The sequence below is a fragment of the Elaeis guineensis genome, chromosome 1, assembly GCF_000442705.2.
Source record: "Elaeis guineensis isolate ETL-2024a chromosome 1, EG11, whole genome shotgun sequence".
NCBI classification, from domain to species: domain Eukaryota; kingdom Viridiplantae; phylum Streptophyta; class Magnoliopsida; order Arecales; family Arecaceae; genus Elaeis; species Elaeis guineensis.
In genome coordinates this window covers 112,036,551-112,053,052 of record NC_025993.2, presented here as the reverse complement: position 1 = coordinate 112,053,052, position 16,502 = coordinate 112,036,551, and the positions used below count along the sequence as shown (strand labels likewise).

Genomic DNA, 16,502 nt, shown 5'->3' with positions numbered 1-16,502 from the left:
GTCCTCTTCATGACTTGATGAAGTTAGTAAAAGGATTTATGACTCACAAGTCAACCTCTTCTCTTATTCTCCAATCATTAAATCAAATCTTTTAAATTATTAGATCATTAATGATACAGTTATGGATAACTAATTCATAGCCTCCTATTAAGATGCGTGATAATGCATCCAATATTCTAAATAGGTATTGGAGGTACCACACACTTGGTGTCTGTTGGATATTGAAATTATCATTCATTATATGACCATCTTATTATGCCTTTCAGATCAATGGTCAGATTGGCCAAGCCACATTCAGATCTGGGCATTCGTTTGTTGGATGCACTTGATGTTGTCATATTAATATTTGGACCTAATTAAGATTTTTAATGGAGTGCCACATACCTATTGAAGAGATGCCTGGGACAAAACCTAATTGCTAGAAATTATTTGATAAAATAATTGATTAAAAATCTACCCATGGATGTACTAGGATTGGCCGAACCACACTCAGATCCGAATGTAGTCTGTATAGATTCTAGTACCTGCTAAGAGATTAATGTAATTCTTCGAATTAGAGATAGAAGCTATCAATTCGTATAAAATAGTGAGAGGACCTTTAGACTAAAGTTCATATCTTTAAGATTAAAATAATTCATATACTAATAGACTTTTGATTTTTTTTCAGTAATGACCAATACATTATCGCTCCGATCGCTGTTGGATAGCGACAGGCTTATCGAACCAAATTTTGATAGCTGGTATCGAAAGCTTAAGATCATTCTGGAGTACGAATGGATCTTATATATGCTTACGGATCTCGCACCTGAAAAACTTGCTGCCAACGCATCCCGTGCTGTGAGAGACACTTATATGAAGTGGCTCAATGATTGCACTATAGTGCGTTGCATCATGAGAGCAGTCATGAATGACAAACTTAGTTATAAGTTCAAAGATGTCCAAATCGAGGAGATGATTCAATTATCGAATGAGTCTTTGTTATCCCTGAAGATGCTGAGAGACATAAAATCTCCTATGCTGTGTTCAATACCTGTATGCGAGAAGGAGTGTCAGTTATAGATCATGTATTGTACATGATTGAGTAGATTGAATGCTTAAGCAAATTTAGTTTTCTGTTACATGAATAGTTGGACAAGGATGGTATCTTAAACTCACTACCAAAGTCCTACCTATCTTTTTTAGTCATTATAAAATGACTAAGGCTGCAGTGAACTACTATGATTTGTTAGGATTGCTGCAGACATTCAGAAGGAGCATCAGCTCCAGAAGGAGCCGGTGCATATTGTGGGAGGATCGTCTGCATGTGTCATTCCTTCAAGAGAGAAAAGAAGAAAAAGATGCGAAGAATCATGCCGCCGATCTAAAGCTAAAGCAGGGTAAAAGTCAAAGATCGATAAGAGCCAGACAGAATGCTTCTTCTGTAAGAAGTTAGATCATTGAAAGAGAAACTGTCCTGCATATATTACTTTCCTTGACCCAAACAGACCAAAGAATAAGGAAACAAGCAATCAGTTGCTTCACAAGGTACTTATATGATAACTTCTTATAATTTTTCTATATATAATACTACTATCTGGATATTGGATATCAAAAATTTGATTAATATTTATAATTCGTTGCAAGGACTGTAAGTCAATAAAAAATTTAGAGAAGACGAGCAGTTTTGAACATTGAAAATGAAGTCTTGTTTAGTTCTAGCTTTAGAAACTATGCAGCTTATTTTCAATCTAGTAGTGTCATGTTAGATGAGTGTAATTATTGTCTTTTCTTTCTGATAAATATTATCTCTGTAAGTTTTTTGGCTAAACTTGATTTAAGTTTTTAATAAAAGATGATTTTTATGATATCATTACGAATGATACTAAAATCATACGAGAACAATTGAAACATGATATATACTTGCTATCACAGTCCGTTGGTGTAATGTACATATCAACAAATATCCTTGAATAGATAATATCAGCGATACCTATTTTTAGCATTGTAGGTTGGGTTATGTGAACAAGAACAAATAGATAGGTTAACCAAGGATGGTGTCTTTGAAATTAATGATTGTGAATTATTTTCAATTTATAAATTCTGTCTACTTGATAAGATGATCACGTCACCTTTTAAGAAAAAAATGAGTGAGCCAGTGATGTTCTAGATCTAGTACATAGCGATGTATGTGGACCTATAATTATAGGCACTAGAGGAGGATATTATTTCATTACATTTACTGACGATCTATCGAAATGTGGTACGTCTTTACCTTATGAAGCACAAATCTAAATCATTTGAAATGTTCAAACAATTCCGTAGTGAAGTAAAAAAATAGATTGAAAAGAGTATTAAAATTTCAATCAAATCAAGGAGGTAAATACCTACCAGTGATTTTCTGACATATTTAGAAGAGAATGAAATTTTCTCATAATGGACTCCTCCTGGAATACCATAATATAATAGGATGTCAGAAAGAAAAAATCGAACATTATTAGACATGATTCGATCCATGATGGACTTTGCGACTCTATCAATCTTTTTTGGAGATATACTCTTGAAACTACCTGCTACATACTTAATAAGTTCTGAGCAAGTTTGTATATAAAATATCATATTAGATATGGTCAGGACGTAAGCCAGTGCTCTCATATCTTAGGGTTTGAAAATGTTCGACTTATGTAAAGTATTTAAAGATAGACAAGCATGGACCTAGATCTGATAAATGTCAGTCATAGGATATCCTAAAAAAACTAAAGGGTACTACTTTTATCTCACTAAAGAATAAAAGTGTTCGTTAGCAACAGGACAGTTTTTTAGAAAAAAATTTTTGGAGAAAAAACTAGTACTGCTAAAATCGAACTTAGTAAAGTTCGTGAGGTAGAAATACTAGCACATACAGAATTAAATTTGATTAAAAATTAAATTTTGAGTCAGTAGAAGCACCATTAAGGAGATCCGATAGAGTACTGCATCAGTCGGACCGATACTATAGTTTCTTGATTCGGAATGGTGATCCTGTCGAATTAGATGAGAACGACGAGGATTCGATCACCTACATAGATGTTATGCAAAGGTCTGACTTTCAAAAATGACTTGATGCATGAAATTCGAGATAGAGTCCATGAAGATCAATGGTGTATGAACACTAGTTGATCCATCCGAAGGATTAAACCCATAGGGTATAAATGAATTTTCAAGAGTAAAAGAGGAACAAAAAGAAAGATGGAGACCTATAAAGCTCGTCTAGTTGTTAAGAGATACCGTTAGTATTATGGTATGACTATGACAAGACGTTCTCTCTTGTGGCAATGCTCAAGTCTATCTGGATCATACTTGCAATAGCGGCACATTTAGATTTTAAAATCTGACAAATGGATGTTAAAATCTTTTTCTTAATGAAAGCTGGAAGAAGAGACATATATGAAACAGTCTGAAGGGTTCACATCCTCAGATGAATCTAAAGTATGCAAGCTAAATAGGTCCATCTATAGATTGAAGCAAGCATCTAGGAGTTAGAACATGCATTTTGATAAGATGATTAAAAATTTTGCTTCATTAGAAATGGAGAAGAGCTTGTATCTATAAGTGGGCTAACGATTCTGTAGTTATCTTTCTTGTACTGTATGTGGATGATATAACGTTAATAGAAAATGACATTTCAGTTTTGCAAAGTGTAAAGCTGAGGCTATCATTATAGTTCTTCATGAAGAATTTGGGAGAAGCATCCTACATCCTAGGGATGAAGATCTATAAAGATAGATCTAGAAGATTGCTTAGGTTGTCTCAATTCACGTACATCGATACTATGCTGAAATATTCAGCATGGAGAATTTCAAAAAGAGCTATCTACTATAGGCCAAAATTTTTTTTCTCCAAGAAAGATTGTCCGATAATCTCTCAAGAGAGAGAGTGTATAGTAGAATTTCATATGCCTCGACAGTGAGATCTATCATATACGTCATGATGTGTACGAGATCGGATGTGACTTTTCATTAGGAGTAGTGAGTAGGTACCAATCTGATTCGGAAGAAATCATTGGAAGATTGTGAAGATAATTTTTAAGTATTTGAGAAATACTAAGGATCAATTTCTTATTTATAGACATATTGATTTGAAACTTATAGGATATACTGATTTCAATTTTCAGTCAGATCACGATGATAGTAGAAGCATGTCGGGCTACGTGTTCACTATGAATGAAGAGCTATTTGCTGGAAGAGTTTCAAGCAACATACGATGGCTGACTTAATATGCGAAGTGAATATGTGGCGGCATCTGATGCTGTAAAAGAGACTGTCTGGTTGAAGAAGTTCATTACTGTATTTAGAGTGATTTTCTCTTTTGATGGTCTATTTTACTATATTGTGATAGTGTTGAAGCCATAGAGAAGCAAAGGAGCCCAAATCACACCATAGAGCCAAACACATTCTGTGACACTATCATCTTATCCGTAAAATCATGGATCGAGGTGATGTAGAGTTAGAAAAAATTGATGAAAAAAAACCTGACTGACTCTTTCACTAATGCTCTTGAGATCAAAGAGTTCAATGATCACAAGTGGAAGATGGCATAAGATACTATCCCGATTGACTTTAGTTTAAATAGAATTATTGAAAATTATATCTTAAAACTAATTGACTTATTGTAAATAATTAATTTTGTATATGAATTATTGATCAATAAATAAAAATTATTTTGATATTTTCATCACAAGGTGAATATCTTCACTATTAGAACTCGTGTGTTATGATGAAGTCCTTAGAACTATATTATGTTTGATAAAAAAGGATTTATCGAATAGTTCTTAAACATATTTGCAACCAAACGATACGTCATTAATAGGATGATGATATTTATCGAACATAGATCATTGTGTGTCATATAAGTTGGTTATCTTCGTAACCAAGAAGTGACATTGGTATGACATGTAGATGAGATGTCACTGAACAAGTGACTCACCTGCTGAGTATTCTGCTGTTAAGAGCAGCTCGTAAAACGTATGGATATAAGTATCTCTCAGATCTAAGATCACCATAGTGACTTACGAGCAACTCACTATGCTTAGGTACCGGACTATCTCCATTTCTAATGCAGTGATGGAAGACTACTGAATACAGTCAAGTACTTCCAAAGTCGGTGTGTGGATCAAGATAGGATTGATTCTTCAAATTATAGGAGTTAATGCATTACTGTATTTCAATTTAGTAAAATTTTGATCAAGATAATCTATGTGATGAATTTGAAAGATTAAATATGATGTGGATGACTGTTTCAAGATCGACAATTAAATTCTAGGTCTCTTTGAGCATTAGGATTAAAGAGATGAATTATGCGGTAACCATATATCAAGGTCCTTGAATATTGCTTTACAAATATTCGATTTATCCAGATGTCGGATATCATTGCTAGATAATCACTTCGATTAATATAGGAAGGAGTTCTTATGCTACCAGTTTAGTGTTCGATCCTATGGAGTCGCATACAAAAGTCAAACAATATAGGAAATAATTGATCAAATATTTATATATTCAATTTGAAAGTAGAAGACTTGATTGAACATATAGATTAAGTTGATTGAGAATTAAGTTATGAATCATACAAAATTAAACACTGACTATGTTCAGCTTGCACTGCACATGAGGTGTGGGTTTGATTTTAGAGATGAATTAAATCAAATCAATGATCCAAGCGATTATGAAAGAATAGATTGAGTCTTAATTACTTTAAATCAGATCTAATCTATTGGGACTTAATTTTATTAAGGCTTGATTGGGTTAGTTTATCAAGTTAGACTTGGATAAAAATTTTATTGGATTAAGATCAGCAGTTTTTTCGAAATTGGTTCGAATCGTATTCGAATTAAATTTGAATTGATCCAAATCTGAACCAAATTTAATTTGATGTACTTAGCCACTTTTTTCAAATATTTTCTCTCCTTATGGGCTGACCAAGGTGGTTGGAAAGGGGCTGAAAACGGCCCCTCTCCTTGGGCATGCGCCATAATGAAAGAAGACACTTCTTTTACTTGGATTAGGATTTTTATGTTTTAGAGAGTTTGGATTTGATTCAAATATGGAGAGTCCTTTTTATCGCACCCAAAGGAGTTTGATTTAATCTAGGACCTTTTGTCTATATAAGGAGGGGTGTGGAGAAGGAGGAAAAAAAATAATTGTTGGGCTAAGCATGGAGAAACTCTCCCTTGGGTGTCCCCTCCTATTGGAGTGCTCCCTTGGATGTCTTCCTCCCTCTTAGCGTCCTCTCTCCTTTTGTGGTGGTGTGTGGAGCTCTTCCAAGGCCTTAAGATCTAATCACAAGGCTTATCTCCTTCCTCTTCGAAGAAAGAGTTCATCCCTCTCTCCTACAGTGTTTAGCGTGCACACAAAGTAGAAGATCCATGCATCCAGATCTTGCGAAGCGTATTGATTGCGGAGATTCTTTAATCTTGATTCTTTTACATTATAAATCAAGGTAGAATTCATAAACAATATAAAAAAATTTTGATTACTAATCCATTCTTTTTCCTGAAATCCGATACGATCGGATGAATTTTTTCTTGAGTAACATGATCACAATCATTTCAAAATTTGAATTTGAAACATGGGCCAAGCAGTAGTCTAGGCTATTGCTACAACTAGGCAGACAATTATTCAGTAGATGCAGTGGAGGATGCTGTCAAGAACAGCGAGAATTTAAAAAATATTAAACTCAAAATCTTCTGCTATCAGATGAAAGGATACGATTTGAGAAGAATATTCTCTGGACATAAGGTAGGATCTGAAGGACCATGCTGGGGGGCGGGCTTCCCCCATTTTGAGTGACATCTTTTAGTTAAAGAGTAGGTGGAGTTGATTTGATCTTAGCCCTTGGAGAGATAAGGAAGGTTCAGATGTGATGAGTCAGACCAATAATCCCATTGAGTATCATTCTGACCACCTTCATCATTTTCAGAAGAAGAGAAATCAGTTGAAGAATTATAGGGGCAGGAGAATTTGAGGATCATCTTAATCTGCTAAATGCACAGGCTTACAGTAACCTCAATACTCTTAGGTAAGGTGTCCAGATCCTTACATAAGAAAGCAAAGTCAAAACTTGAAAAGTCCTCCCAATTGAGACTCGATCTACTAACACAAAGAAGAACACCAAAATTGAAAATTATTTCAGAGACTGCTTCTCTGCTCCAGCAAACCAATGGAAGATCTATCAAACTGGTATATACTTTAAAACAAAGTTTATATGGGTTGCTTCCCTTGTTTAGATCCTAGCATTTTATGGAAGGTAAAAACCATCACCTCTAATATGACTTAAAGATATTAGATGATGGACCACATCCTGGGATGGACAGTAGACTAAGAACGTATTCTCTTTAAATAATTTCTTAGTCGTCCATGAGCCAGCAACCTTAACTTTTTGAGCTAAGGTGACAGAAACTTCTTCAACTGTGATGGGTTTGCCAACGACCTCCACAAATGCTGCCCGATCGAGGTAGGAGGAGATGTTGGACATTTCAATAGTGAATGGGAGGAAGGCTTTGGCAGTTTTGATTCTTCCAGAGCTAGAAGAGGAATCCATTTTCTTCTCTGAAAGGCTTGTAGGTGGAATAGGCTTCATGCGGTTATTATCTATTGGAGGAGGAGATGAGGAGTTATAGTGAACAAAGGATCTACACCTTTTGAACATGCCCATAACCCTTGCAAAGAAAGCATTTAATCGGATTTCTGCAAGATTCTCGGGTGTGATCACGATCTCCACAGCGAAAACAAGTTCCTTTACTCAAGAGCTTCACCCGGTGCCCTCGAGAACGGGGATGATGATGTACATTTCCTGAATTGGAACTCATGAGATCCTTGACTGTTTCGGTAGATTTCCTGACCACTGGGGATGGGATGGGGTGCTTTTTGACCGCTTTTGCATAGGAAACACCGGATTGTACCAGCCGTTCTTTCAGAGAAGAAAAGATGATCCTGCTAGCAGCGTCGTTCTCGCCGTTCATGCCGCTTTCGCTGCTCACACTGTTCTGCGATAGATTATTACTTGGGGGATGGGATAAAGACTTATCTGGGCATGGAAGAGATCTTATGAGGAAAGGAGAAATCGATGGGATAGGACCAGGAAGTTTTGCTTCAATATGAGAGGAGGAAAATGCCGAGTCATTCTAAGAGTAGCATTAGCTCCCGTCAATGGAGTGTAGCCACGTTGCACGCAGTTGTCACTTTGGTTTCGGTGCACTAAAAAAGATTGCAGCCATGAGGAACGGAGGAGGGAAACTTGGTCCCACTCCGATGTGGTAATCGGCGTCGCAAAAATGTTCGATGATGCTGTGGTCGTTTGCTAGAATGTTTACAACCGGTGGTTTGCCAGTCGTCATGGAGACGTGCAGGGTCTGCTCCCACGTGCAGGGTAGAGGTGGTGGAGGATGAAGTTTTTCGAAGGTTGGATGAAGGTTTCTCTCTCTAGAACCAGAGAATCTCACTCTAGAAAACATGGTGGAACGGCGTTTTAGCTCCGCAGCACTAGGGTTTTGCAAGTTTCAAAGAAGAGTTGGAGAGGTTGGAAAGGTGGGTCTTGGAGTAAACTTGCAGGAGTTTTCAGGGGAAGCTTGGAAAGTGGCTTTCAGAGGAGCGCGGAAACTACTGAATGTGTTGATGAGATGATGATGCTGGGAAGTGAGAACAACATTAGAGACAACCATCTCAAGGAAGGGGAGAGAAAGGGTCCATTGTATAAGCTATACATGTAAAGCGAGCTAACCCTGTTGGTAAATAAATGATTGGGCGAACTAAAAGTTTCTGATTTACTATCTATCTCAGGACTAGTTGCTATTGTAAGTAGTATTTGGTCCATTCAAGGGGTGATCTAGCTACTGAAGACCCTTTTATACTAGTTTTAGTCTAAGCATCACACCTATTCAATAACTTCCTGTTCAAATAGAAAAAATAGGACTACTTCTAATTTCTGTCCCATCATAAGGAATTCAACTTTCAAAAGAGGAAATGGGGTAAATGAGTGAAACCACTCAAACCCAACACAAAGTAATTATGCATGCAAGATGGGAAGTGGGAAAGAGAGAGGGAGTGGAGGGGGGAGAGAGTAAAGTTTACAAGTCAAATTTAAAGCGGTTACACAAGAGAAGAAAGGGCAAAGCGGAAGGAAAGGGAAGAGAATAACCCTAAACATGTCACTTTGTGTAGCCTCTCTTTTGCCCAGGCTCTAGACCTGAATGGTGAGCTAGGTTTCTCTTCATATGCTAACGAGAAGTTTCTTTAAGATACTGCCAAACGTATGATCACTTCAAGATACTTTAAAATGGTCAGCTGAAGCGTAAGTTGGAAGTGGCGCCATAGAAGCAGCAAGCTCGATCAAGAGAAAAATTACAACTGTTCAAGGTCAAAGGCAAGGAAAATCCTTTTCTCCAAACACCAATTAGCGGTTCTACTCATCAGAAGATATAGAAAATTCTCCAGCCAAAACCAGCATACGCAACTGATGAGCAAGATGTCTAAGGAGACCACAGATGGGTAAAAACAAATATTTTCTACTTTAGAAGAAACAAACTACTTTTACTTCACATCATGTCTTCCTTATCTAACAATTGCTTCCACAAGAAATCATGCAAAAAATCATGGGAAACCCACCAGAAGAAAAAGATAACCGTAGATCAAGATTTATGGCTTGCTTTCCCTTTCTCTTCTCCCCAGAAAGGGCATAAGGTAAATATTATGCATATGGCTGGAAACTAAATCAAGACTAGCTGCCAACATGAAATCCTCAAGAAAGATTTCTCAACTTCAGATTCATATCTACTTCGCTTTCTTTACCAATATAATACATAAGAAAACGAAGTTGATAGAAAGGCTAAATTATCTCTAAGAAGAATATTTACCACCCCATTACGTTTGGGAAAGAGTGAGAAAACTACTCTTCAAGTTAGACACTTTTTATCAAAACTTTTTTCTTTTAATAGAAACCAAAAGAAATATCCTAAATATTATATAATTATAAATATTTCAAGTTGATAGTTTTTGATATTTCTCTTTGAAAAAAAGCAATATATAGATGGAAATTGATAGAAATCACCTCACATCCACATAAACACACCTGTTATTGGAGTACTCGTAGAGGCGGCCACGGCTTGAGAAGACGATGAGGGCGATCTCTGCATCACAAAGAACCGAAAGTTCATAGGCTTTCTTCAGCAAACCATTCCTCCGCTTGCAGAAGGTCACTTGGCGATTTGTAGTGTTCTCAATTCTCTTGATCTCAATCTTACCCCTCCCCATGATCTCCTTACTCTTCACTGTGTTTAGGATGAGAAGAAGAAGAAGAAATTAGGGTTTATCACATCTTGATAACCAAATTAAAACTGAAGGCAAAGCAAAAATAGAAATAATCTGTCCTCCCTTGTAACTCATCCACAAGCTAAAGTTAGAATATATGCATCTTCATCAGCCACTTTTAGCTAGATCCATGGTCAGAAAAGATGAAGCAAAAAGAGAACAAAGAAAAAAGAAAAAAGAAAAGAAAAGAAAAGGGAGAAAACCAAGTTCTGAAACCATACTAGATTAAACCATCATATTAATAATTAAGTAGAGCAGATCATCTGTAGCAAAGTGGACATTAAACGATTAATTAAGTAATTAATTATCTTCAAGAAAGAAGAAAGCAGGGATTCTGCTGGATTCTTTGCAAGTAACAACTGATATTTGTTTCCTTTTATAAGGATGTGAAGCAAGATTTGTTCCAAAAAAATAATTTTTACAATCTCTTTCTTTTTGCTGGATGGACAAACCCACGTTTAACATTGATGTAAGAGAAGGGAAATGAAAAGTGCTTATCTTGTAAAACCACTAGTTATTTTGCCCAAAAAATCAAAAAGCCTTTCGTTATCAGTATGGTGATAAATATGATGACAGTAATTATGGCCATCTAGCATCACAAAGAACATCCCTGAACTATTGAGAAAAAAAAAACGAGGTAATAATTTTTTTTCTTCTTCCCAAGAAGACACACCGAGAAAGAGAGAGAGCAGATAAAACAGCGAAGAGAAAGAAGAAATTAAGTAAGATTGGAAGAAGAATGAAGCAAGGATCACAATGGAGGAAATGCTCAAGAACCATTCGGATCTGTTCGAAATATATCCATCCACTCAAGAAAAAGAAATTGATTTCTTGAAATTTCTCAACCTTCTCCCCAAAAGAAATGAACTTCTTGAAACAAATACTAAGTCGAATATTTTCAAGAGAAATAGCATATGTGAAAAAGAAAGCTGCAAAGAAAGAAAGAAACAATAATGCTTATAATCTCTGAACTAAAAAAAAAAAAAAAACAAAAAGAAGAAGAAATCATTCGGCTCCAAAATGATCGCTGATATGAATTCATTTCAGAAAAATAAAGAAGATCCGGCAAAGATTTTTTTTTTGTTGGGAAAATAGCATAAGAGACTGAAGATTACACCCACAATCCGAAGATGTTTTAGAAACCGAGACTTCTCTACATCAAAGAAGAAAAAAGAAGACAAAGAAAACGACTGGAGGATTGACATCCAATACCCTGGAATCCACTTCCGAATCGAGACTCTCACCCTTTGTTTCTGCTTTCTTTCTTTCTTTCAGGGGAACTCCACTTCCGTGAATTCCGAGGGGAGGAAGTGAGAGCGGAAAAGCCACTGCATGGCCGCTGCCATCAGTCCAGATGGCCGGTGTCCTCCTTTTAATGACCCCCTCAGTTCTCTTATCCCTCCGCTCAGGCTTTTACTTAGCCAGCACCCTCATTTAAGTCCGAATGATAACAGTTCCATCCGACTTCTTATTTGTCTTATTGGATCGATATGTTGGATTAAATCGTTTCTATGGAACGCCGAATGGCGGATGAGCCTGAAATGGGCGCGGAGAGGGAAAAAACGACCGCCGAGAGCTTTCTCGCGAGCGTCTTGCACGTGCCATGGTGTGTTCTGGTGTTCCTCAGGATTTTTTTGGGGTATTAACCGGCGCCGATCGAAGTCCGACGACGGTCTGGAGTTGGAGGGTGCATCAGAGCCGTACAACTGATGGGCCTCGCGGCCTATTTGGCTGGACCAGGACCATCAGCTTAGGGGGGGTAAATTCCGTTAAAAATGGGTATAGCATTGGAAAGGAAGGGGAGTACTGATTGGACGGCCTGGATTGGCTGATATCACATCAGAGATCATAAAGAAGGTGGCACTCGTTGCTGGCTTTCACGTGGACAAGTGGCTGGGGCTGGGTGAGAGTGGGAAGTTACATCAATGTTCCCAAACCTGCACCACAAGTTCTTAATAAATTTTCTCTAGTGTTGATTTATGAATTAACCAAAAGAGGCAGTTTAATTAGTTGCTAATTATATATCTAGCTAAAATTACCTTTGTTAATTTTTACAAGGGCTTGTAAAATTCCAAGAGGCAAGCAATGCTCAAGGCACGGCATTGGAAATTTGTCGGTTACGGTTGCAGTATAGATATTCTTTTTTCTTGAATTTTTTATATTATACTATTATAATTATTTAAAATTATATACATATCCTTATAAATTTATTATTTATATGTATATCTTTATTAAATATTTCTTTTTGTGCATATTCCTTTTTTGAGTCGAAGGTATACATGTTTTAAAAAAAAATAATTTATAAGAAAGTACATGCACAAAAGAATAATTTATAAGGTCATAAGTAGTAAATATTCAAGGTATACTAGTAGTTTTGGATTTTGATGAGATTATACATGCAAAAAGAATAATTTATAGAGCATACATATAGATAGTGATTTGTCGGGATATTCACTTTTTTTTTTTTTTAAACAACCAGAGGAGTAAGATTCTCCCCCAAGCACTATTTATTCTGAGGGTATGCATGAGAAAGGCCCTTTTGTTTTTTATCCAAATTATCGCTATTATTCTCTCTCCAATTAATCCAAATAATTTGGTTAGTTTGTCAAGAATCTAACAAGAATTGAGTAGCAAAGGCTCCCTTACTTTGATATACTCATGAACTTTCCAAATTAATATAACTTAGTAGTGTATCATTTTCTAAGAAAAAGAAGTGATACCTTAACTTTTCTAACAAAAAGGATTATATATAAAAGTATCCACCAAAGCAATTACCAAAAGGATAATAATGAATGATCCTACATCCACACATATCAGAAATATCAAGGCATGCACCCTTTTAGTAGCAAGCATAACAACATGCCAAAACTTGGTGAGGAAAAAACTTGTGAAGAAATTGAGAAGGAAAACACCTTATCCAAAAGGAAAGAATTGAGAAAAACTTGTGAAGAAGTTGTGGGGGAAACACCTTATTCAAAAGAAAAAGAAGTACAAAAAATCTTGATGAAAATTAAAAACTTAATCCAAGATCCTAAGTTGGACATCGATGTTTCTCTCGCTTACATTTGCAAATAATTTTCTTTTGAAAGCAATACTCCTACCATTTATCCCCAACATAGGCCACTACTAAAAGTAGGGCTTTTGGTACCAACTTTTTACAAGGGCTACACTATGCCCTCGCTAATATCAGTTTTCATGAGGTCAAACAACGGTCCTTGCAAAAAAGTTGGTCAAATATAAAAGTACTTATGACCAATATGAGATGCCCTCATAAATAAACATGGCTGCACTAAAATATTTTTTTTTGGTAGAAAAAAATAATCAATTTCTGCAACATCCACATATGACACTCGTAAAAATAATATTTTTTGCAAGGATTTTGATAGGCTGTTGTAAAAAGGATAAATTATTATAATAGAAGAAGATCAATCTTGATATGTTACTTTTTCTTTTACTATGAAACTATGATATCATGAGAATTTAGGGCAAGCCTGCACTCTAGAACGCAGGCATGGGCTGAGGTCCTTCTCATATAAACAAGTTCTTTATGTTGCCAAGTTGGACATTCTACACCAATGTTATCACGTTGAATTTCTAGGAATCTTAGAATGCTTCTAAGATATGCATAGTCATATTATATATGCTTGATCTATATTATTCAGATTTATAATGTAATTATGTTGAATCGATCACCAGGACAATATTGTTCGCTAGAAAGTAATTTAGAATTATACTTGTCGATCCAAACACTTATGTTTATATATACATAGAGAAGTTTAAATAATCAACCACTTCCCTGCAACTCCATGCTCTGCTCCACCCCCTATGAAAAGAAAAATATCTAAATAAAAAAAATTTAAAATAGTATACTTTATATCACACTCTAAATCTGAAATATAATATATCTATGTTTATTGAAGGATGAAACCCACGATAACATGAAACCAATCAATCATAATCAACTAAAATTCATCAAAAATAAATTATAATAAAAGATTCACTTCATCAAGTAAATAAATCAATATTGGTTTAGAGCGACTAAATCCAAAAGATAATACCAAATTCATGTTCAAAATTCATTAGTAGTTGATTATAAATCCATAATAATTCTATAAATTCAATTTCAACCGCAAATCTCTATACTCAATGGCGTAGACCCTCCAGCCTAGGTCATCCTTGCTTCCTAACCTTATTTGTCTAGACAGAAAAAAAAAATATGAACTACATCGGCTCAGTAAGTAAACCTTACACTATCTTATCCATATCAAGCATAAGTTTATAAATGCATCAATAAATTATTTAGAGAAGATGATTATCATTGAAATATTAAATTTTCATAATAACAATATATCATAAATCAGTGATGCTCTTGCGTATACATAAATCATGCAATTTACATAAACATAATTTTCAATGCATAGCATAAATAAATTCATAAATTATGTCAACTTCGTATATAAAGTCATAAATCATTTGTCATTCTTTTCATATCATGATTCTTAATAATTCTCTCGGACTAAATGCTAAGGTCACTATTATATCCGTAACAGAGCCATAATCATGTACCAACTACTATTATCCATTGGCAGAATCGTATACCAACTACTATTACCTATTGGCAGGATCGTATGTCAATTATTATTACTTACTGGCAGGATCATATGTTAATTACTATTATCCACTAGTAGGATCGTACATAGTTATCTGAGAGCTTTTTTTCATATTTTTTAAAATAAATATTCTTAAATTATATTTCATCAAGTCGTATTTTCTTAGATCATGCATAAATAAGATACTAAATAATTTTATAAAATTTATAATCCATAAATAATCTTTAACAGTAAAACAATCATGAAATGATTTCTTTTGTAACAAGACATACATTTTATAAATACAAACTTCATATTTCATAAAATGTCATTCATAATAAAATATTTATAAATCACTATTTTATGATAAATCATAAATTTCACAATGTATATACTCGATCCTTATTTTATAAAAATATAGAATAATTTTTTTCATAATAAAATAGTCAATAATTTCAAAAATAAGTAAGAAATATCGAGATTACCTATCTTTTTCATCCTAGCCCTTCAAACTTTGATAGATGAATTTATCAAACTTATTTAATATATTAAAAATATCATTAATTTTTATTCATTAATTCAATCATAAAGAAAGAATACTGTAGATCGGATGGTCAGTTCAATTGGCAAATCGGATGTTGGGATAATTTAGGATCTTCCTAATCAAGGATCAGATGTAGGTGACTCGATCAAAGAAATCATAAGATATGAATTGGAATCAAGGTCAAGATTAATCATATGGTTAATCGATAGGGATTTCAAAGACATTCGATATGATTAGGGTGGGATCCGACATCTTGCATGGATATTAAAGTAGTTTTGGACTTCTTTGGATACATCATCTCAAATTCATATGAGGGTCCATGAATCAGATGGAGAGAGAATAGAGGGAGAAAAACTCTAAACAGAGAAGAAGAGAGAGAAAATAAGAGAGGAGAGAGAAAATACTTTTTTTCTTTTTTTTTTCTTTTCTTTGGCCGAACAGGGGGGATGGGTGGTTTGTGGCTCTTGGCTAGAATATTAACGATGGGTGGTGGCAGCACAAGTGGAGGTCTGGCAGTGGTGGCTGACGGCGGCAGAGCAAAGGAGGGCTAGCGGCAAGCGGTCGGCCATAAACTTTTGAAAAAATAGGAGACCACCCATTTCTTTGAATTTTCTCTGATCATTGGTCAATCATCGATGGTCATGACCTTCGTGAAAGACAGATAGAAAAGTGAGGGTCACAACCCAGAGATGCGGCACCATGGTCGGTGGTGCTGGTGGCCGAAAAAGAGAGGGAGAAAGCTCATTCAAAATAGAGAAAAATAGGGGTTCTTCTTTTTATAGATTTTTTGGCAAATCTGATGGCCGGTGGGGGTGCATGACGTCGTGAAAAGGAGGGGAAGGAAGAGAGGAAGGAGGGCCGGGGATTATCTCCATCATCGGTGAGGTCTCCAGTGAGGATTTAAGACGAACATGATACAAACGTCCGCGGCTTCAACGAGAAAAATTGAGAAAAATAAGAGAGAAGATCCGGTGCTCATCGTGGCCAGCCTTAGAAGAGAGGAGACGAGATTTTTATAGGGTGGAGGGGAGGTCAAATCCTTCTCGGATTCGA

General features: G+C 35.5%; 1 protein-coding gene across 3 annotated transcripts in view; it reads right to left on the bottom strand.

Annotated features, from left to right (window-relative positions):
- The window catches only part of LOC105038563 (agamous-like MADS-box protein AGL11), a 104,001-nt gene extending 92,296 nt beyond the window's left edge, over positions 1 to 11,705 (bottom strand). For 2 of the 3 annotated variants that reach the window (XM_073259975.1, XM_010914404.4), the window contains exons 1-2: positions 11,529 to 11,679; positions 10,078 to 10,276 (exon numbers count right to left, since the gene is read on the bottom strand). In XM_073259975.1, the coding sequence (XP_073116076.1) occupies positions 10,078 to 10,259 (182 nt within the window). In that variant the 5' untranslated portion in view covers positions 10,260 to 10,276; positions 11,529 to 11,679. Of the gene's footprint in view, positions 1 to 10,077; positions 10,277 to 11,528 lie in introns of all 3 variants that reach the window. The other variant, XM_010914405.3, reaches the window with a different exon arrangement.
- Positions 11,706 to 16,502: the final 4,797 nt, after the last annotated feature.